The sequence below is a fragment of the Dipodomys merriami genome, unplaced genomic scaffold (assembly GCF_024711535.1).
Source record: "Dipodomys merriami isolate MVZ:Mamm:240054 unplaced genomic scaffold, mDipMer1.0.p SCAF_29, whole genome shotgun sequence".
In the NCBI taxonomy this organism is placed as follows: Eukaryota; Metazoa; Chordata; class Mammalia; order Rodentia; family Heteromyidae; genus Dipodomys; species Dipodomys merriami.
This window is the reverse complement of record NW_027204381.1, coordinates 8,841,664-8,864,985: the sequence shown is the minus strand read 5'-3', so window position 1 is coordinate 8,864,985 and position 23,322 is coordinate 8,841,664. Positions and strand designations below refer to the sequence as shown.

The 23,322-nt window shown below is 39.3% G+C and overlaps 1 protein-coding gene across 1 annotated transcript in view; it reads right to left on the bottom strand.

Moving 5' to 3' along the window:
• Positions 1 to 23,322, bottom strand: part of Ncapd3 (non-SMC condensin II complex subunit D3) — a 56,614-nt gene that overhangs the window by 16,332 nt on the left and 16,960 nt on the right. The window contains exons 10-24 of the mRNA XM_070038336.1: positions 21,756 to 21,881; positions 21,370 to 21,622; positions 20,819 to 20,875; positions 20,507 to 20,593; positions 19,413 to 19,486; positions 18,757 to 18,891; positions 17,218 to 17,438; positions 11,902 to 12,093; positions 11,250 to 11,347; positions 11,025 to 11,140; positions 7,705 to 7,812; positions 4,954 to 5,068; positions 4,753 to 4,860; positions 3,133 to 3,371; positions 2,312 to 2,391 (exon numbers count right to left, since the gene is read on the bottom strand). Of these exons, the coding sequence (XP_069894437.1) occupies positions 2,312 to 2,391; positions 3,133 to 3,371; positions 4,753 to 4,860; positions 4,954 to 5,068; positions 7,705 to 7,812; positions 11,025 to 11,140; positions 11,250 to 11,347; positions 11,902 to 12,093; positions 17,218 to 17,438; positions 18,757 to 18,891; positions 19,413 to 19,486; positions 20,507 to 20,593; positions 20,819 to 20,875; positions 21,370 to 21,622; positions 21,756 to 21,881 (2,009 nt within the window). The remainder of the gene's footprint in view (positions 1 to 2,311; positions 2,392 to 3,132; positions 3,372 to 4,752; positions 4,861 to 4,953; positions 5,069 to 7,704; positions 7,813 to 11,024; positions 11,141 to 11,249; positions 11,348 to 11,901; positions 12,094 to 17,217; positions 17,439 to 18,756; positions 18,892 to 19,412; positions 19,487 to 20,506; positions 20,594 to 20,818; positions 20,876 to 21,369; positions 21,623 to 21,755; positions 21,882 to 23,322) is intronic.

Below are 23,322 nucleotides of genomic sequence, written 5' to 3'. Positions count from 1 at the left end.
TGGACCACAAGTAAATTCAGTTCTACCACTACAGTCTCTGTAAGATCTACACTGGCATTTAGTATGGAAAAATTACTATTAATCAAAGCAGACAGACCTGGCCTTTGGCCTAAACAATCAGAGACCAGACTTAAATTACAGTTCACCAGGTTTCCAAAGTGGAAAATCCTGGCCTACATTTGAACTATGATTTAAATAAACCCAGAATGCAGCGATAAAACTGAGAGGCTTAAAAGTGCACGTGCGCGTGTGTGCCTGTGTGTGTCTGTATGTGTAAAAGGCTACAAGAAGCGCTGATAAATCCTACTATAGTATAAGTTATCTTCGTATCTGTCCTCATTTCTTTCTGATTGATAATACCTATAATTGATAATATCTATATTCAAATTCTACATATATTTTACACATTGACAAGTGCTTAATATATTTGCTGTAATGCATTTTAACTTAGAATTTCTAATTAACAGAGAAACATCAACACTGTATACAGTGTATACATTTATTGTGCCATGAGATGTTTCAACACATGTACACACTGTATAGTATTTAAATAAGGTTAAACAAAGCTATTGCCTTTTTTGTTTTTTAAACATGCCCATGAATAAGCTCATAAAAAACAGGAAAACAAAGAAATACAAGCTACACAGACCATCTTCTAGCCTACGCTTATTGTCTAGAACAGCTCATGCACTTTGAACATTCAGCTCCATCTGTACACTGCACAGACAGCAGTCAGCAGACAGTGCTAAGGAGCACTGCAAAGGGAGGAGGGAGCCACACAACTATTGCTTCCTTTGCCCAGCTATACAAAGAAAAAGAAAACCAGACAGTCCTAGCGTTTTCTTCTGGATCTAGACGTATTAATTAGAATGTTAACCTTCTACCATGTGTTGTTATGTGAAATGTTCTTCCTTAGGAAATTACACCCAAAGAAAACTCAGCAGAAATTCTTCCAATGGAACTCAGAGTAAATTATTGGTGACCATTTTTAGAACCAGAGGGACCCATTATTCTATGCTATTTATAGCTAATGAACTCTATAAAGACTTTCTCCTCACTATGGTAGCTTTTTCCATGGCATTCAACATTCTATTTTCCAATTGCACACTTGCTTTAAAAAGAATTATTCATACAATATAATCTAAGGTAGCAAATTCTATCAGACTATTTCTTAACCCCTTAAAAATGGGTCTTAAAAAAAAAATACCAGGGCCAGGCTCTGGTAGCTCACACCTGTAAATCTTAGTTATTCAGGAGGCTGTCAATCTCAGTTGAAAGCTTGCCTGGGCGTCAAAGACCAAGAGATTCTAACCCTAACATACCAGTAAAGAGCAGGTTTGGAGGCATGGCTCAAGGGGTAGAGCACCAGCCAAGCAAGCAAACTAAGCAAATGCACGATATTGAGTTCAAGCCCTAGTACTGCCAAACGAACAAACCAAAACCAAACAAAAAGAAGCTGTACATTGTGGTACATGCTTGTGACCCCAGTTACTTGGGAGCTAGAGGCAGGAAGATCGTGAGTTCAGACTAGCAGGCAAAGATAGCAAGACTGTCTCAAAAACAAAAGGTCTTGGGGGGCGGAGGCATACCTCAAATGGTGAGTGACTAGCATATATGAAGCCCTTAGTTCAATCCCCAGTGCTACCAGAAAAAAATAAGGAAGAAAAGAAGGGAGGGAGAGAGGGAGGGAGGAGGAGGGAGAAAGGGAGGAAGGAAGGAAGGAAGGAAGGAAGGAAGGAAGGAAGGAAGGAAGGAAGGAAGGAAGGAAGGAAGGAAGGAAAGAATTGGCAAAGTTATATATCTCACACCTCTTTATAAGGAGCCTTGTAATTTGTATGTTCAAATTCACACTGCAATTAAATTCATTCCTAAAATTTCTCCCTTATAATTTCTGGACTTAAAATAAATTTGGAACTCTTTATCAAAAATAACATTTTTGTAAGTGGGGGGTGGCCTAGAAATAGATATAATCAAGTCAACAGTCAATGGCTTCTATCCTGTACAGTTTGGTATGACAAAGGCATGAATAGTTCTTTATTACTCTTTCGGGGAGACAAGTAACATTAGCAAGTATAGTCAACACTGCGATCATCTGGATGGATCTAGCCAGGTTTTGTTTTATTTTTAACTTAAATATGAACATCTGTTATATAGTTCAGTACCGTAAAAGTTGGCTTCTTTTTCTGGCAACTATCAAAAGCTCCCTAAATCTCAAATAACTGAACTGTAGATCAACTTGAAGAAAAGAATCTAGTGTACACCAGAATGAGGGATGCTGTCCAGCCATGGGACATGTGAGAGACAGATTTACCTGGCAACATCTGGCTGTGAATCGATCAGCGTGCTGACAAAGTGAAAGAACAGAGAGCCCTTCCATTTCACAAACTCCTCCTGTCAAAGAGAAACCAACATATTTCAGGATGACTCTAATATAGAATCCTTAGGTGCATTTAGTCACAGAACCACTCATCTACTTTGTGTGACATTACTCCTGCTGGCTTCTGGTCTATCTAGGACAAATGAGCTCAGTTGGGTAGCAACTCACTGCCCACCATCTTGAAACCCTTTCTCCACTTGACAGTACAAAGAGATGTGGAGGAATCGTATGTGGGTAGGATGTCATCAAGTCTTAGGAAAATGGCTCAAAGCATATATGGCTTTTACAGGACAGAGCCACAGGTGTCTCTGTGTTAGAAACACAGCACATATGTGAGGCTAGATTCTTTCATGCACCAAAATCCCTCGCTGAACTCTCAGAACAAGGATGTGAAACAGCCCAGCAAAAGTATTATCCTTATTTTGACAAAAGAAGAAGTCTGAGAAATGTGGATTTGTTCAAGGTCAAGAAGAGTAACAGAACTGGAGCTTGTGTGCTTTTCTGTCCAGGGTATTTATTTGTAAAAGTGGAACTTCATATGTCTTGAAAGGATGCCTACACAAACCCCAGATGAATATTCTCAAGTTAAGGATCTGATAAAACAGGCTGAACTGAACTTGAGACGCATGGGACTGTAAAGTAAAGATGGGGCTGGTTATTTTTGGACTCTATTACACCGTAAGCACATTTCCTCTGCTAACTGAGTGTTCCCTTAAACCAGAAGCAGTGGTTGGTGGAGTGGAAAAACGACATACCTGCAAGAGGTTGGTAAGCAAGAACAGAGTCTGCTTTCGGATAAAGGGGTCTGAATCCTTCAGACAAATGGAGATATTGGGTATGTACTTGTCAACCATGACAGTGTATCGGATACAAAGATCACACATCACGATGATGACATTGTTGCGAACGGCTACATCCTCACACACTTCCAGCTCTCGCACAAGGGCTGGGATGCTCTCCTTTGCCAGGTCCTCATTCTGTAAGCATAGCTTACCTGTTCCAGAAAAGAGGGAGATACCAGGACTCAGACGTATGGGTTTTATTTAAAGTTAAGCCATCATGCCCACAATCATAAGCAACAAAAGCTGAGACAAACAAAACCATCTAAAGTTCAAAGTACCTATAGGAAAAACAGATTCCATCAGAGGCTATAGGAGATACATGTTTTGGAATATTCCTCTACATTACTAAAATTATTACTTTGTTTCTTCTTTACAATTGGAAGAGGGTTGCTGAATTGTGTTGGTTTGTATGTTTGTCTGGTGGCCTGGGGATTTTGCTCCTATTTGAATTTCTTACATATTTTTAAAGAAATCAATATCACAAAAATTCATAACTTTTAACTACCAAAAATAACAGTCATAGTGAGAGAAAAAAGTTCAGATTATAGCACAGAGGTCAGCATTTTCCTAACAACTATTTGAATTCATGTACAAATATGCTTAAGTCTCATCTGCCAACTCTGGAAAGAATGAAATAAACTGTTTCCTTTTATGACCTGAACTTCAGATTCATTTTTCCATTTCCAGAACTCAGTGTAGCACTTGGAATACAGTTCTTGATAAACAAGACTTTGCGGTGCTATCATGTGAATATTCTTTAAAAAAAAAAAAATGATAGGAGCTGGGCGCCAGTGATCACATCACGCCTGTAATCTTAGCTACTCAGGAGTCTGAGATCTGAGGATCACAGTTCAGAACCAGCCCAAAAAGTCCGTGAGACTCTTATCTCCAGTTAACCACCAGAACACCAGAAGTGGTACTATGGCTCAAGAGACAGCGCTCACCTTGAGGTGAAGAGCTTAAGGACAGCTCCCAGGTCTATTTTAAGCCCCACCACTAACCAAAAAAAGATAGGAACAGGTATAACTGTAATAAATTAACACAACCTAAGAATAAAAGCTCAATATAGTAAGGTTCTGAGTGTCAGTCTTGCTTAGTTACTCCTGAGGACTTTGTCAACAGTACCGCTGTTGCACACCTGGGATCCTGTGAAAATTACTACCTCTTCATATCACAAGAGCTAGAGCAGGTACAACTTTAGCAGCATGCAGCATGTTGCTACAGATGAACTTATTTCAGACAAAAGCTCATGGAGTACCAATGGCTCATATCTATAATACTAGCTACACAGGAAGTTGAGATCTGAGGATCGATATTTGAAGCCAGTGCAGGCAGAAAAGTTGGTAAGATTCTCTCCAATTAACCAGTAAAATGTCATACTACAGGTGTGGCTCAAGTGGTAGAGCATCAGCCATGAGTATGGTCCTGTATGAGTGTGCACACACACACACACACACAAACACACACACCAAAGCAAATGCCATATGTGGAAGCGGACAGCAGAGCCCATTTTCTCCCACATGGTATACTTACCTAAGGTGATGATGGCATGCGCTCTGATCACAGAGGGCATGACAGAGCCTCTGACCTGGGAGGCTGGCTGAGCAGGTGGAGCATCACTGGTACCTGGAGATGATGGTACTGCAGGGAAGAGAAAGGGTTCAGTGGACAGGGCATTGGCAGGTAATGCAGCGATAAGACCACACAGCACAGATGTAACTTTGGGTGCCTTACGTTGATCTCCATCAGTGGAAGAAGCCAGGATGGACTGAACCAGAAGAAAGATTCGCTTCTCTACTCTGGATGGACACAGTTGGGCCACGTCTCCCAGGGTAAAAATATATTTCACCTGCAAAGACAATTGATTTTGCATTGAAAAGGAGGCAAAAGGAAAATTAGCTGCAGTGCATAACTTGTCAAGGAAGTTTTTTATTTTTTCTTTTTGGTCTGTCGAGTTATAAAACTTTATTTTATTTCAGAAAAGTAGATGCCACTGTGAAAGTGTAGTCACTTCTTAATGAAACCTACCCAAAATTACAGTGACCATGTAATTTTATCATCTAAATCCAGACACGTCTGTGTGAGTAAATGAATCTATAAATTAAGAATCAGGTTGTGTGGCTGGGAAGGTGGCTCAGTGGTAGAGCGCTTGCCTTGCATGCATGAGGCCCTGGGTTCGATTCCTCAGCACCACATAAGCAAAAAGAAAAAAGCCGGAAGTGGCACTGTGGCTCAAGTGGTAGAGCGTTAGCCTTGAGCTGAAGAACTGAGGGACAGCGCGCAGGCCCAGAGTTCAGGCCCCACAACCGGACCCAAAAAAAAAAAAAATCAGGTTGTGATAAAATGTTATCTTGGGTAAACTAAGAAAGAGTTATTTATTTATAATCCCACCTCTAAGGATATCATTATTGTTTTTTGATGATGTTATTTGAGACCAGGCCTTGCTATGTAGCCCAGACTGGCCTCAAACCTGTGATCCTTCTTCTGCCTCTTCCTCCCAAGTGCATAGGGTTACCATGTCTAGATTAACAAATCATTATTATTTTTCTCTTTTTTTCTTCTAGGTCCCAGACCAGGATTCAAACTTGGTACCTGTGGCCGCTTTTGGATGACTGGCTGGCGCTCTACCAACTGAGCCATGCCTCCAACTCCTCACTATTATTATTATTAGTCAGTTGTGTGGCTTGAACTCTAGGTCAGGGCACTGTCCCTGAGCATTTCAGCTCAAGGTGAGCGCTCTACCATGTGAGCCACACCGCCACTTCCAGTTTTTCTGGTGGTTTATTGGAGATAAGAATCTCATGGAGTTTCCTGCCTGGGCTGGCATTGAATTGCGATCCTCAGGTCTCAGCCTCCTGAGTAGTTAGGATATAGGCATGAGCCACTGGCACCTGGCTTCACTATTATTTTTATGTATAACTTTCTTTTTTCTATAATCACCTGCTTTATCTTTACCTTTATTACACACTAATGATGCTACTTCAATTATTACTTTGAACTCTAGGCGTATTTTTATGTCAGCATATACAGTAAATAGGTTTGATGACTACATTAAGTCTGCCACTTAAAAACAAAGGATGCCATCTTAATTTTGCTCATTATCCATAACTAGTGAACATTTACATTATTTCTAACTCTTTGGCTTTGTTTACATCAGCTCTGGTGAATAATTCTATGTTCTTGGAACTCCTGATCTTCCTGCCTTAGGTTCTGGAGGTCTGGGATTACAGGCATTCGATAACATACCCAGCCCAATAAGAAATTGAGAAACTCAAGACTCACTCAAATCCTGGGCCAAGTTTGTGCTACATATCATGGCCCTAATATCTAAGGCATTCAGATTCCCACAATGATAGTATTTACTACTGACTGTGTCTGTGTGCCTCAGGCACAATGGCTTTCTAGGTAATAACTCTAAAATTTGTCTATAAGCACCACAGCTTAAGCTGGCAAAGTGGAAACTGAGCATAGAAAAGAAGCACTCTAAAAAAGAAAGAGGGAGAGAGAAGAAAAGAGAAAGAGAAAGAAAGAAAGAAAGAAAGAAAGAAAGAAAGAAAGAAAGAAAGAAAGAAAGAAAGAAAGAAAGAAAGAAAGAACCCATTAAGGGTTAGAGGCATGGCTCAGGTGGTAGAGCATCAGCCAATGAGCAAAAGCAAGCATCAGATAGAGATTAAGTCCCAGCTATGGACCCAAAAAGAAAAAAAAAGAAGAGAAAATAAAGTTGCTGTACTCATTTAAACAAATCAGTAAAAGTCAAGTTTGGTTAAATTGTGCTTCTAAAGTAATTCAAATAGCAGCTCTTACTGCTTTCTTTAGAAGCAAAATAACCATTACATAGCCTATTTGTCAAAAGCCAGTGCTTCATATGTCCTGGCTCATTCGACTTCGACCCTGAAACTGTTTCTAAAGTAGAAGTGCCATGTAGGCTAGCCAAGCATTCCTAGGTAGATTCATGTTTTAGATTGTCAATTCATTCCTTTCATTTTACATTCCAACTGATCAGCCCTACTTCCCAGCTCCACAGTTGGATGCTCAAATAGCTAAGACACACTAATTATTTTAAAATAAAAGACCCTAAATATACACTATTACCTTCTTACCTTATTATTTCTTAGCTTGAACTGACACTAGTCTACCAAGCTTGCAAACACCCACTGGGCTGTGCTTGTTGAAATCAAGTTTCTCATAAAGCTAAATGAGGAATGCATTTTATCAAGTTTTCCCCAAGATAATAAGGATTGAGGTTCAAAGTCAGCCTGAGAACGAAAGGCCGTGCGTGAGATTCGATCTCCAATTAGCCATCATAAAAAAACAGAAGTAGAGCTGTGGCTTGAAGTGGTAGAGCATAAGGCTTAAGCAAAAAAAAAAAAAAAAAAAAGTCTTGGGAAATGCCCAAGCCTTGAGTTCATGATTAACAAAATAAAATAAAATAAAAATCCTACTAAAATAAAGAGAAAGGAGTGGGGAGGAAAAGCGTCTGCTTACCAACAGGTCTTCCTCTACAGTCGCTGCCCCATCCTCCTTCAGAAGGATCCTGGAGAGTTGGTGCTCACAGGTGGAGAGCACATCCCCACACACGTGCTTCATCAGCTCCTAGAGCAAATCACAGGTCACTTCTGAAGTGTCCCACACAGCTCCTGAGTGGCCCACCTCAGAGCCTGTAGGATCTTCAAATGCACAAAAGGCCCAACCATCTCATGCAGCTTTCCTCTCCCCTTGTTTAGCCAACCACATAACCCACTCTTAGCCACCTGGCTATGGGAACTGGCTAAGGGAAATTTCAGACAGCAGTGTAGTAATATAACATGGCACCCATCAATGTTTGCCAAACTATAGGATAACCAATATAAACAAAACGTTGTTGTTGTTGTTGTTGGGTTTGTTTTTTCTGACATAGCCTAGAATGTTTCAAAACTATCCTTTTTTTTATAAAATCTTTTTGGTATCAGTATGGGGGGCTTGAACTCAGGGCCTCACACTCTAACTTGGCTTTCTTGCACAAGGCTGCTGCTCTACCATACCTCCACTTCTGTAGAGAAAAAAAAAAACAAAACTGCACCTAAAATTTTAATAGGGGTATATCCAAACCACCACATGTTGACTAAGAGAGTTGCTGAAATATAGAGGTTTTAGCTGATGAGGAGAATGAGACTAATTTGTAGGAAAGCTGAAGACTAGAATTTGGTGTGGTCTGAATAATAACTCTGAATCAGAGCACAAAAAAGCAGTCAAGACCAAGGCTAGGATTCACTCCACATAGAAGCTCATGTCACGGATGGCCCACATTCTCATGAACCCATGTGACTGGGGATATGTGCTGAGCAAGTCCCTTCACTTTAGGTGAACCTCAGTAAGGGGCTTCTGTTGGCCTAAATTTGTCTCCTTGTAATTCCTACCCTATTGGTACAACTGGGACACACACGCACACACACACACACACACACACACGCACACTTCTTTTACTTGAAAGTTCTTCATATATATTAACATAGCTAGGTGGTCCATCCTACATAACTTTTCTCCTCTCCATGCTGAATCCTCTGTTAGACCTTCAGTGGATCCTTGTATAACTTTCTTGGTAGCCATCACATTGAACTGTTCTCAGACGACATCTAAGTCCATCATTGCTGAGATAAATTATAAAACTTGTCAATTTTGATTTATCCAGGCAGAGAACAAGACTATCACTCTTCTTCTCCTAGACACTATTTCTACTAAAACACTCCAAGAACTCATCTAGATTGTAATGGTGGCCATAAAAGACCACTAACTCATACCAAACTCATAGATAACAAAAATATACAAAGACCTAAGTCTTTTCATATATACTGTTGTATATATGGGGTAATTTCTTGTATTTTGTAACATACAAAAGATTCATTTACAGAGAAAAAGAAAAGTATGTTTAGAGGAAATGAACTAATACCAATAAACAATAAACAATTTTGAGGAAATCAGGGGTGTCATTCCATTGCCTCCCACTAGGTGGGGTTGGGAGGGGTGGTATTGGCCAAAGTTCATCCTGCTTCTACCTTACAGGTTCTACCTTTTTGTCTTTCTCCCAGGCTCTAATAATAATATAGCATACTGTTCTAATGACTACACCTTCCAAGTCAGTAAATGACTTAGGATCCTGACAGCCCACCTCAGAGATAATTCTTTTTCCAGCTAGTGCTGGTGAAAAGAAAACTGGAGAAGGTATCGGAGACTTTTAGGTCACAACTCAGCCACAGGAAAACTAGTATGACGGACCCTATCTAGGTCAGTTTCAAAACTGCCTTAGACTTTCCCATTTTCCTCCATTTCACTCTCCTTATTCTTACTAGACTCAAAACAGAACCTTTATGCTTGAGACTATGAAAATATGCTCCTTTAAATGATTCTTATTCAAAAGCTCTTTATGCAGTTTCTTGGGTCCTGAGATAAAAGGTTAGAAAAAGAACACAAGAATTCCTTTTACTGAATTCCTTTTACTGCTGAAAGGCAGACACTAGGAAAATACTAGCCACTATTTACATAAAAAAACAGCTGAAGTTTTTTTTTGTAAGCTAAGTGCATCCTGATATTTAAGTTGTAAGCAAAAAAGTTATAATACATTACTGTATCTGATCTGTTATTATAAGTAGACAATGTAACATACAAAGAGACTTATAGAAACATAGGAAAAGAGGGACGATAACTAGGTAGCAAGATGAAGATTTTTTTAAATTAATTCTGGAAAACTTAAGTATATTCCAGCAATTACTTAATTAATCAGCAACCTCTATAATCATTATTAAATAGCCGTAGCACTGATTTCTCATTCTGATTAGTACTGTCTAGGAATCTCTTATGATAAAAACAGAAGACACAGGGTTGGGAGGATTTTTTATAGATACTGCAGTAAGTATCTTTCAAGGGAGTCAAAGCAAGTCTCTTCCCAAGTCACTGATTTGGATGTATGATCATGTATTTACATAAATAAATATCTGTGTATATAACTATATGTATATATATATATGTATATATGTACATATGTATATATGTACACATATGTATATCACTATATATAACTATACATATATGCATGTATGTATACATATGTATACATATACATATACATGCATATATGTATAGTTATATATAGTTATATACACATGTATATTGTGTATATAGTTATATATACATATAGTTATATACACATATATTGTATATATATGTAGTTATATATACATATAGTTATATACACATATATGTTTATTTATATGTTATATGTATACAGATATATATACATGTGTATATATATTATGTGTGTGTATATATATGTGTGTATATATATATATATATATATATGTATATGTATATATATTTATTTAAACCCACTAGCTATAGGCTACCGAACTACTTGGGGACATGATATCACCAAGAGATATTTGATTAATGTAATCTCACAGTAACTGGACAGGGATCTCTCAGGATTATGATTTATCAGAAGATCAAAAGCCATCTGGTGTGCAGTGAACTCTCTGCTTAGGCAAAAAAGCCATGCATTAAATGTTCCTAGAATGAGGGATAATCTTGCAGCATTCTAACCAGGAAATGAGTGTCAGCCAGCTGGTACACCTTACTAAAAGCCTGAAGCCAAGGTGGGGCTGTCTAAGGGAAGCACATCTGTAGTGGCCAGATCTTGTTGGGGAAGAACCTGCACGGCCTTGTAGCAGTGGCTTCCTAGGGTATTCAGAACACGCTTCCATCTTTAATACATGAGCAACATGTCCATGTCCAAGTACAAGGAAGAAACATGGCAAGGGAACGGGGTGCCATACCTGTTCTTCTGCAGGCGTCCTTGCAGACGCTCTACACAGCATCTGCAAAGTATCAACAGCCGAGCTGACCACCTCCAGAGACCAATGAAATCCATTCAGCTTGTTCTTGATGACATCTATTATGAAAGTCAAGACCTTTAAAGTTCACCTTCTTAAAAATACTTTACAAATACAACAAGTGAACAACAATGCTTTTTCAAGAAAGATTCTTCAAGGGAAACTCACCCGTCACCTTGTCCCGTATGCTCTTAGGAAGATGTTTAGCAATATGTCCCATGACACACAGTATATGTCCTAAGGTGTTAGAATTTGGATTCTGCTGACTAGAGAAAAAGGAGAAATGCCGTAACAGAACCACACTCAACATTCTGCTGCCAACAAAATGCTTTTTCTTCTTGATTATTAATATAGGAAGTTTATGATTTGGGGGTTAAGCTGTAGGAACATTAAATTGCCTAATGAACTTGGACAACGGGTAAATTGAGCACTGTAAAGTGATCCTTCCCCCGCCCCCTGGAGTTTGAACTCAGAACTTCATATTTGCTAAGCAAGTCCTACCAGTGAGTTACACCCCCAGCTCTTAAGTAATTCTTGAGGTTCCCATCCATAATCCTAGCTATTTAAGAGGCTGAGATCTGAGGATCCTGGTTCAAAGCCAGCCTAGGGAAAGATAAACCAGAGACTCTTATCATCAATTAAACAGCAAAAAGCTGGAATTGAAGCTGAAGTGGTAAAGCACCAGCCTTGAGTTCTGGAAAAAGCCAAGCAAGAGCACAAGGCCCTGAGTTCATGTTCATTTTTATGCCAGAATTTAAACAGAAGCTCTCTGTTCAATGGCCATCAGTGATGAGAGGAACTATGGTAAGAGCGTGCAAACCTGCTGACTCTCTCCCAGGACTGAATTATACTTGTGTGATCCAGTTGTGGTGATGAGGAGGCAATCTTGGACAGCAGCATCCAGGCTGGTGTGGAGTGTTCCATGCCAGTGTGAGATACCACATTATTTATAAACGTGGTTGAGAACTTGTCTTGCTTCGACCATATATGAAAAGCCTTATTTAAGTAGCGGCTGGAAAAAAAGCAGGGGGGGGGGGGGGGAGGAGAATCGTAAGTATATAAAACTGTATCAACTTCAGCAGCTGCAGGATCTCATTGACACCTAAAATATCTATGCAAAGGATCTAGCTACTAGCATATCTGACCAAAAGAAACTAGGTATTTTCTTTAGATCTTTTATAGAGTAAGATGTGATTATTTTGCCCTTCATAAATTATTTATTCTTTAAAGCAAAGAATATAACTTCACAGATAACCATGGTAGCTCATGCATGTACTCTTAGCTACTTGGAAGTCTGGGGTTAGGAGACAGTCTGGGCAAAAAATTAGCAAGCTGCCAATAATAGCTGGGCAGGGTGGCCTGTGCCTGTCACCCCAACTATGTGGGCAGTGTAAATGGGAAGGCTGTGGTCCAAACTGACCTGTGCAGGGGGCGGGGAAAGTAGGACCTTATCTGAAAATAACTGAAAAATAGCTGAAAATAAAGCAAAAAGAAGTATGGCTCAATTTGTAGAGCATCTCCCTACTAAGCATGAGTTGCTGAATTCAAACTTCAGTACTACATGAAACAAACAAAATTTGTTAATTTATTTGAGACCCTTCTTACCTACATCCCAACGACACTTATACACAAACATCTGACATGGAGAATGATGGAAGGGTAACGTTGATACAGATGCATTGTACATAGGACCATATATAATGAAGCGTATCAAAATGAACTTCAAGAATTAGAAATAAGAACCTATTTTTTTTGTCATATATGTTTATCTGGTCTGTGGAAGGGAAGGGGAATCACCGAAACATCAGGACAAAGGATGAACCAATTCCAAAATGGCACTCACTAGACACTATGTTGGAAATGAACTTTACAATCTGGGGGGGAAGGGAGTAGGGAGTGGTAAGCAGAAGAAAATGAGGGAGGGGTTAACTGTTTAAAAAAATGTATGCATTACCTTATATAACTGTAACCCTCTGTTCATCACCTTTACAATAAGTTTTTTAAAGATGTATTGTACATATAAATTGGCATGTTGAACAGAAACTCCTTTAGGCAAATAAGAGAAGCCCTGTTAGATGCTAGGTAATATGATTGGTTAGGCTTAGTGCTGAAGATATAACCCTGGGGCTTGAATTCAAGGCCTAGAAGCTCTTGCTAACTTTGTATGGTTGCTCTACCACTTGAGCCACACTTCCATTCTAAGATGTAACCTTTTCCCTTTAGAAGCATGTTATGGGTTGAAGTGTATTCTTCTAAAATTCCTATGCTGAATGAAGCCCTACTTTCTTTTTTTTTAATAAGTTTTTTTATTGTGAAAATACTGTACAGAGGTGTTACAGTTACATGAACAAGGTAATGAGTACATTTCTTATCAAGCATTGTTGCCTGAAGCCCTACTTTCTATAATGTTAGCACATGACCACACCTGCAGCCTGGCCTTGGAAGAACTGATGAAGTGTCACTGAGTCCATATGGGCTCAACCTAATCCAAGCTGACAATTGTCCTCCCAAGAAGAGACTTGGAAACCCAGAGACCCTAGGACAGGCATGTCCACAGAAAAGGACCCTGCAAGGACAAAGATAGGCAGTGGCTCTCTGCAAGCCTAGGAGAGGCCTCAAGAGAAAGCAAAGCTGCTGAAACCTTAATCTTGGAATTCTAGATCCAAACTAACTGGGACAGACTAATTCTCTATTACTGAAGCTACCCAGAACATGACAGTTCTGCTATAGCACATCTAGCAAACTATATCAAAACTCAATTCAAAACACATCTAGACAAAGCCAGGTGGTGGTGACTCACACTTATAATCCTAGCTACTCAGGAGGCTGAGATCTCAGGATTGTGGTTTAAAGCCACCCCATGCAGGAAAAGTCTGAGAGGCTCTTATCTCTAACTAACCACAAAAAGCCCAAAATAGAGCTGTGGTAGAGCACTAACCTTGAACAAAAAAGTTGAGGGACAGCACCAAGGCCCCTAAGTTCAAGCCCCAGTACCGAGTTGAAGCCCGAGTACCATCACAAAAACCAAACCAAATAAAAACACATCAGGACATTTATGCCTTTTAATAAAGGTATACTATACAAGTCTTTACTATGTAGTTACATCAATTAGTGTAGATGCTTTCTTTCCATTCAGTTTTTCAAAAACTCACTTTTTACATACAAATAAAAAAGGCCAAGAATAAAGAAGTTAACACTAAAAAGCTACAAAGGGGCAGGGAAAAGACAGGTAGAATTCCTATACAGCAACAATTACTACACCTGTGATACTGACACACAAAAAAAGGAATGGATATGTGAAGGGAGTAAAACAGAAGAGACAACTGGGAACTGAAATTACAAACACTTGTTATAAAGATGATACTGCAAAGTAGGCAACATAGGATGCTCTTTTCAATTAGCATTTCCAGATTAATAGATCTTTATTTTTAAAAACATCAAAATTGATTCCTAACTAGTATGATGCACAAGTCAGTGGCAGTAAGTTAAAGGCTGAACACTAAAGGAAAAGGAAAAACAAATCAGACTTCTAGGAGATTATATAGACAAAACTCTATGGTGAGGGCTGGGAATGTGACTTAGTGGTGAGTGCTTGCCTAGCATGCATGAAGCTCTGGGTTCGATTCCTCAGTATTACATACACAGAAAAAGCCAGAAGTGGCACTGTGGCTCATGTGTAGAGCGCTAGCCTTGAGCAAAAGAAGCTCAGGGACAGTGCCTCAAGCCCTGAATTCAAGCCCCAGGACTGGCACAAAAAACAAAAAACAAAACCCAAAAAAACCGAAAATACTCTATGGTAAGAACAGATTTTTTTTTCTTTTGTTTTTGGTTCTATTACTAGGGCTTAAACTCAGGGGCTCAAGCTCTTGTTCATCTTTTATACTTATAGCAGATGCTCTGTCACTTGAACCACATCTCTATACATATCTCCACTTTTTGCTGGTGAACTAAAGATAAGAGTCTCACATATTTGTCTACCTGGACTGGCTCTGAACTTTCAGAGTAGCTAGTATTATAGGTGTAAACCACTGAGGTCTGGCCAAAAGCAGATTTATTGAAAAATACAGTATCCAGAAAGGAAACTACTCACAAATTGAACTTATCACAAATACCACTAAAAGCTGGGTGTGATACCTGAAATCCATCACTTAGGAGGAAGTAGGACTGTGAATTTGACTATAGCCTGAGTGACATAGTGAAACCATCTCAAAAACAAAACAAACAAGGCCTTATCTCAGTGGCAGAGCATCTGTCTAGTATGCACAAGGCAATGGGTAGCATACAAATATTCATAGTAGAAGTATATCTAAGTAAAGACCGGGAAGCAACTCAATTATCTATCAAGTGTAGAATAAATTATTTGTGGCTGAGTCATAAATACCATATCTATGTGTGTTTGTATTTTCATAATAATGAAAATGAATAAGCTGTATACATAGTAACATTTCAAATAATGATGAATGAGGCCAGATTTACAAAACATACCACAGAAATCCATTTCTGTAAAGTTGCAGAATAGAAGAAAGTAATATGTAATGTTAAAATCACAGGATTGGCTGCACCGGAGGAGGAGGGAGGGCTGCTAAATGGAAGGAAATGAGGTATGAGTGGCAAGGGCATTTCTTGGGCCCAGTGCTGAGTAATGCTCTATCGCTTGACCTTGGATACATAAACACATTTTCTTAGTTCTTACTAACCTTATGGTTTGCAATTTTCTAGACATGCTTTACTAAGTTTAAAAATAGAAAAAATGAAATGACCCCTACCTCCAGCATCTTCCCATGTAAAAATGGCTACTACCTTTTATCACAACCACTAAGCTTTAACACGCTGAGTGAGTGGGCTAACATCTCCCTATGAAGCAGCAGATTCTAATGTTTCTGGTTCTTAGCAAAGCATTTAGTTAGTACAGAGACAACATCTGAGTAAGTGCACCATCAGTAATAAGAGTTTTCATACCAAAAAGGACCTTAACACATGGTATAAACAAGCTGGGTGCCAGTGGCTCATGCCTAGAATCCTAGCTACTCAGGGGGCTGGGACCTGAAAGATCACAGTTCATAGCCAGGCTGGGGAGGAAAGTCCATGGGACTCTTATTTCACACTAACCACCCAAAAAGCTGGGAATGAAATTATAGCTCAAATGGAAAACCACAGCCTTGAGAAAAAAAAAAAAAGTGTAATATAATGAGCGGCACTTCAAAATGAAGAAACTAAAGCATAGAAACAAATGATTTTCCAGTCAGTCTCTGGTGACTCACACCTATAATCCCAGGTATTCAGTAGAGGCTGAGATCTGAGGATCACAGTTTGAAGCCAGCCTGGGCAGGAAAGTCTGTCAGACTCTTATCTCTAATTAATCACAGAAAAGCTGGAAGTGACTGCTGTGGCTCAAGTGGTAGCGTACTAGCTTTGAGCAGAAAGGAGCTCAGGGACAGTGTCTAGGCCAAGCTTGAGCCCCAGGACTCGCAAAAAAAAAAAAAAAAGAGAGAGACAGAGAGAGAAAAAATAATGATTTTCCAAGGCCAGAGAGTAGCAGTTTATGACACAAAATCTACTACTTCTTCTAGCATATAATTCCTCCATATCCAAATGTTAAAGAAATGTATTTAAAAAAGAAACAACAACAAAAAACAGTTCACAACAGAGCTCAAACACAAACAATCATTCTGAGGTACAGATTAAAATGTATCATCATAAATCCTAAATCATAACAAGATACAATATACATAGTATATAGTCAGTATTGTTATCAAATGGAAAAAAATATTCAGTGTTATTAAATACCTTTCCAAGGAAACAGGGGAAAAAACAACAACAACAACACGTCAGTTTAACTTGCAAAAGCTTGCAGTCACCTTTCAGCCAGTATTGGGAAAGGTACAGTTGATAGGTTGTAACTATCAGTTATAGCCATTTGTACTACATATGAACATACCAACCTAAAACCAGAAAGCAATAGAAGTGATCACCACCAGAACCCGTAAGCAGTCAGTCATGCATATGATGCTATGAGATGTGAATAGGTCAAGAAAAAAAGAAAAAAACAGACCAAGATTAAGCTTTCACATTTTTAGGTAACTTGGAGAGCTGATGGTTCAAGATGAGAAACATAAGCCATATACAGTTAACCGACCTCAGTTCCTGGCTTTCTGTGGTGAGAAGAGTAAGAAGTGCCCATGCAAGCACCTGGCTGCCATCCCCAGCGTGAAATTTGCTGGGGTGCGTAATGTGCTGCAGCAGGAGCTGGTCCAGGCACTCCAGGGCCTTCTCCTGCACAGTGCTCTCCGAGTCCATCACCACTGGGATGATGCCTGCCAGCCAGGCCTTTTGGATCGACACACATTTTGGTTGTGCCTAAGGTTTGAAAAATGACTACATTAGAAGGTTTGAGCTGGGCACCAGTGTTTTACACCTCTAATCCTACTCAGGAGGCTGATATCTGAGGATCACAGTTCAAAGCCAGCCCAGGCAGTAAAGCCTATGAGACTCTTATCTCTAATTAACCACCAGAAAACTGGAAGTGGCGCTGTGGCTCAAGTGGCAGAGTGCTTGCCTTGAGCTGAAGAGCTCAGGGACAGCACCCAGGCCCAGTTCAAGCCCTACAACCAACAAAAAGGGGGGAAAAAAAGAAGGTTTGATAGAGATAAATCACATCTATGGGGCTACAGACGGAGGTAGAGTATGTACTTTGCATGCTTGAATCCCCAGGGTGCAATCTTAGCACTAGGAAAAGACAAAATTGTGCCTGTGATTACAAAAGGAGCAGAAAGGAGAAATAAAAAGCACTGGGGGGAAAATATGACTTACTTCAAAACATACTGAAAATTTAAACTTAGACATTGAAGTCACTATTTTATTATTAGTAATCAGTGCTTTTTTGGGCATTCAAAACTAAAAGCAAATAATATTTATCCCAGGGAACAATTAGAATAAATGCTGACAGAGAAAGTCAAAACATGCTGTGCATTAAGCCTTCTCTCATGAAATAAAAAAAATAATTACCCTTTCAAAAGTCTTCAACAGCTAATTAGTTGAGAGAAGTATATTGTAGATAGCATTATTAGGATCTGTTCTTTTGGCAACATCCTCTACATATATCTTAACTGACAAAAATTACTCTAGGCCTCTAGCTTAACCAACTTAATTTTAAAATTTCATTTTCTGAGATTCAGGATGAAATCAAAGGCATTAGCATGGCTTAGCATTAGTTTCTAATAATATTTAACAGTAGGCAGCTATCAAATGTAATGGAAAGATTCCTTTTCTCTTACATTGTTGATACACCACAATGAATTACTAGGTCCATTTCTTTTCTCTTTCTCTCTCTCTTTTTTTTTTTTTTTAATTTTTTCTGGTGCTGGTACTGGGGCTTGAACTCAGGGCCTGGGCACTGTCCCTGAGATTTTGGCTCAAGGCTAGCACTCCACCACTTGAGCTACAGCTCCATTTCCATCTTGATAGTTCCTGACTACCCACTTGACATTTATCAACAAGGTAATTATTATGCAGAATTACTTTTTAAGTGAGTAAAAAAAAAGAGAAGTCTAAGCTGGGGATCAAACTGTGGCCTCGTGCATGTAAAACATGTGTTTTATCACTCAGCTATCTATCGCCCAGCCTCAGCATTATTTTTAGTGTAAAATATCATGCATTACACACATATGCCTCTCACCAAAAGCAGCTCAGTAAGAGATTGTAAGGCCTGCTTCCGGACAGACACTGCAGGGTCCCGGCAGTGGTTCTGCAGGATTGACAGGTCCTCCTCCATACCCAAGATGTCACAGTGTTTCAAAATGCTCACCAACACCTAAAAGTCAGACAGACGGCATCAAATGATAACCACATGGCATAAATATTGGGAAGACTGAAAGCAGATAATGGGAAACCTTAACTTTGTGATTTGCAACATTTTTGAGATCATACATCCATACCACCTTCCTACAGCATTCCACCCTCCAGAGTATCTGGCAGTTCAGACCTCTCTCCAGAAAACATTTAACATAAACAAATATTTGCAATTAATTTCATAAACCTGTTGAAAATTCATCCATAATCCCCCTATTCCAAACAAACCAAATTACACAAAAAAATTTATGGTTGATAAAATGCCAGCGACCTTTTTATTAGCAGGAAAGTTTGAAAAGAGGATATTGTTCCAGTTCATCTATATAATTTATATGTAACAGAGTCAGTGATGAAAAAACAAGTCAAATAACGAATAGGGCCTTGCCATTTAAAAACTTATCCCTTGTATTTCTATGTTTTTAGTGCTTCAAACTGGAACAAATTTAAAATGTGTAGGGTAAGATGTGTAGGGTAAGCCCGGACCTGCAGTGCACACTTCCTGACATTGATCTTCTCATCCCTGATTCTCATCCTCAGCATCGCCAGGACACATCTCTCTGTTGAGAGAACATCAAAGAATTACAGGCTTGAAGAAGAGCAGATAGTAGCTTATAGCTCACCATTCAAAACTGCAAAAGAATACTTCTCTTGCTGACTCACTAATTAGCTCCTCCCAATCCCCAGAAATCAGAGGATGAAAAGGTACTTTAGAAGAAAATTTGAATAATTAATTCACTATCAAAAGTGTAAATTTTGGAATATTAAACTATGATTTTAAATTCTCGTTCCCACTTCTAAAATCCTAAATGATTTTGCTTCCCTATTGTGTTTAGCTGCAAATGGGAATATCTAACCTACAGAGTTGTTTAAAACATTTAGACCATAATCTTTTTTTTTTTTTTGTCTGTCATGGGACTTGAACTCTGGGCTTGGGCACGATCCCTGCTCTCTTCATCTCAGGGCTAGTGCTCTACCACTTGAAACACAGCACCACTTCTGGTTTTCTAGTGGTTAATTGGAGATAAGAGTCTCACAGACTTTTCTGCCTGGGCTGGATTTGAACCACGATCCTCAGATCTCAGCCTCCTCAGTAGCTAGGATTATAGGCATGAGCTACTGGCACCAGTTGTTTAACACATTTAGATAAGTGACATATAATATAGTTTCAAACACACCATTATGCCAAGCATCAGTGGCTCACATTTGTAATCCTAGCTTCTTAGCTGGCTGAGATTTTAGGATTGTGGTTCAAAGCCAGCTTGGGCAGGAAAGTCTATGAGACTCTTACCTCCAATTAAGCACCAAAATAGGTGGAAGTAAGCTCTGGTAAGTGATAGAGCACTAACCTTGAGCACAAAAGCTCGTAGTGTAATAATATATATATATATATATATATATAAGATACATAAAATATTTATAGGATAGTATAATGATATCAATTAAAGACAGTAGAAATTACTTGGCTTTTAAGAAAAGTTTCCATTCTTAATCAGAAAAGAGTCCAAAGTTGCTAGACTTTCCTTTGGCTCTCTGAATGCAACAGCATTGCCACGTGAGCGTGAGGATGTGTGACATACCCTCAGACCCAGCTCTCTCACTGTTGTTTGTGTTCACCTCCCCAGAGGCTTCACAAGTGGTAGGCGTCTGCTTCCGATAGCAAAACCCTATTTTTAAAAAAGGCACTCATTAAGAAACATATTGCTACTTTTCAATAGTATAAACACAACATGTTACTCAAGTATGACATTATTAATGAACTGAATTTCAAATTCTTTAATCAAGAAAGACATTAAAACAGGCAAATATGGAGGCAGAAAAAAACAACACCAACATTTCAAATAGCCAGTCTTTTTAAAAGCCAGTTATTCAACACCTGGCGTGTTCATTACCTGATGAATTTCTCAGTAAGGTACCAGAGTCACTCTCTATTCTTGAAATTAAAGGACCTAAAAATAAGTAGACAGATAAGAGGGAAAGAAATCATAAATCACTTGGAAATAGCCACAGAAGAATCAAAATCAAGATTAATTAGGCCTACAGACAAAGCAGACAGACCCTAAATTACTGACAATTAATAATGTTCTCTCCTTTCTTTAAAAAGATCTTTCAAGTACGTCAGGCTTCACTATTTAAAAAGTAATTTGAAGCTAGGCCTATAACTCAGTGACTGCATACATGCTTAGCAAGCACAAGGCCTTGGGTTACATTCTCATCAACAAAAAGGAAACAGAAAAGTCATCTGATAATGAGATATACTGAAAGAATTTTATAAGAGTAAAGTTAATCATGTATTTTTTTCCATCTCCCCATCCCCCCCCCCTCGTACCACTAGATGATGGTCTATTTACAGTCTATCTCGATCTTCACTTTCTGGTATGCCTCTTGTACATGCCAGGACAAGTACTTTACCACTGAGCTCCTCCCCCAGACTCCCACTTACTGGTAATGAGGATCTCCAGCACACTCTCAGATGCACTGTTCACAGACAAATCCAGACAGTGTGCAAAGCTGGACAGTGCCTTGCTGCGGACAGTAGGTGCTTTGTCTAAACAACGGTCAAACATAATCTCTTGCACCAGGAACTTATGCTTTAAGAGCTTCTGATGCTCCAAAGAGACCGTGTCATCTGCTTCTCTTTCAGGAAGCTCTAAGAGAGCTAGAGCAACATCGAGAGTAAAAACTCGGTGTGGGACCTGTAAGGCAAAATCGTAAGAATCACTGTCAGATAAGACTAAGAACCAAGGAAAACCCTCTCCTGCAGTCAGATCTGGCTGTCAGAGGTCTACAAAGCCAGGATTCAAGACTACATGCAAGCATATCTCATACCTTGGAACTTCGAGAGTATTTGTAAAGCCAGGAAATGAATGTAGCATATTCTCCACAAGGAAGTTTACTCAATAGCTGGACCAGAGACTGGGCTGCAGAGGTACGATACTCTGATTTATCTATCACCTGAAACATAAAATTAGAGAAGCTGTCTAGCCAATAATCACCTGCAGGACAACTGAACCCTATGTAGGAATGCACATTAAAAACTACTGAGCATAATGAGCTCAATGATCTTTAAATGTTACATGAATGACTACTGAAATTTAAGGTTTCAAACTGTGTTGGAAACTACATTATACCTACTCATGCCTACAATCTCAGCTATTCCAAAGAAGGATATTTTGAAGGCCCAGGCAAAAGTTAGTGATATCCTATCTCAAAAACAAGCTGGGTATAGAAGTACATGAGTGAGGTCAGGAAGCAGAGTTAAGAATATTACAATTTGAGGGGCTGGGAAGGTGGCTCAGTGGTAGAGCGCTTGCCTTACATGCATGAGGCCCTGGGTTCGATTCCCCAGCACCACATAAGCAAAAAGAAAAAAGAAAAAAAGAATATTACACTTTGAGACCAGCCAGGGCAAAGATATCACATGACTCTAATCTGAAAAACAAACAAACAAAAAACAAAAGCAAACTTAAAAGAACCAATGTTGTGGTCCTGAGTTCCAACCTCTTTTACACACACACACACACACACACACACACACACACACACACACACACGCAAAATAAATATAGACATACAAACATAATCCTTCAGAACCTATGCATCTTTAGGATCCATTAAATTCAAAGTATGAATATTTATCCACCAGATACTGGTGGCTCACTCCTGTAATCCTATCTACTCAGTAGCCTAAGATCTGAGGATTGAGGTTCAAAATCAGTTCAGGTACAAGGAAAAAAGACTCTATCTTGCCAGATGCCAGTGGCTCACGCTTGTAATCCTAGCTACTCAGGAGGCTGAGATCTGAGGATCGCAGTTCAAAGCCAACCTGGGCAGGAAAGTCCATGAGACTCTTATCTCCAATGAACCACCAAAAAAACAGAAGTGGTTCTGTGGCTCAAGTGGGAGAGTGCTCACCTTGAGCTGAAGAGCTCAGAGACAATGCTCAGGTCCAGAGTTCAAGCCCCATGAGCAACAAAAACAAACAAACAAACAAAAAATGACTCTTATCTCCATTTAACTGGCAAAATGACTGGAGGCAGGTCCCAAGTGATAGAGTGCCAGCTTCAAGCTTTTGCTTATCTTTTTAAAGCTAAGTAAGAGTTCAAGGCTGGGAATTCAAGCCCCACCCAGTATAGACACAAGAAAAAAAAAGTCATTAATAGCAACACAGGGTAGCACACACCTATAATCCTACCACTCAGGATTCAAATTGGAGTTCAAGACCAGCCTAGGCTACATAGCATAATCCACCTCAAAAAGAAAAATAACTCAGTTTATTTTTTTAAATAAAACTAATGCTTTGTAAATCAGGCTTCCCTGTATTCACACCACACAGAAGCTGGAAACAGAAGGACTGTAAGTCAGTCTGGGTTACAAAGTGAGACCCTACCTCACA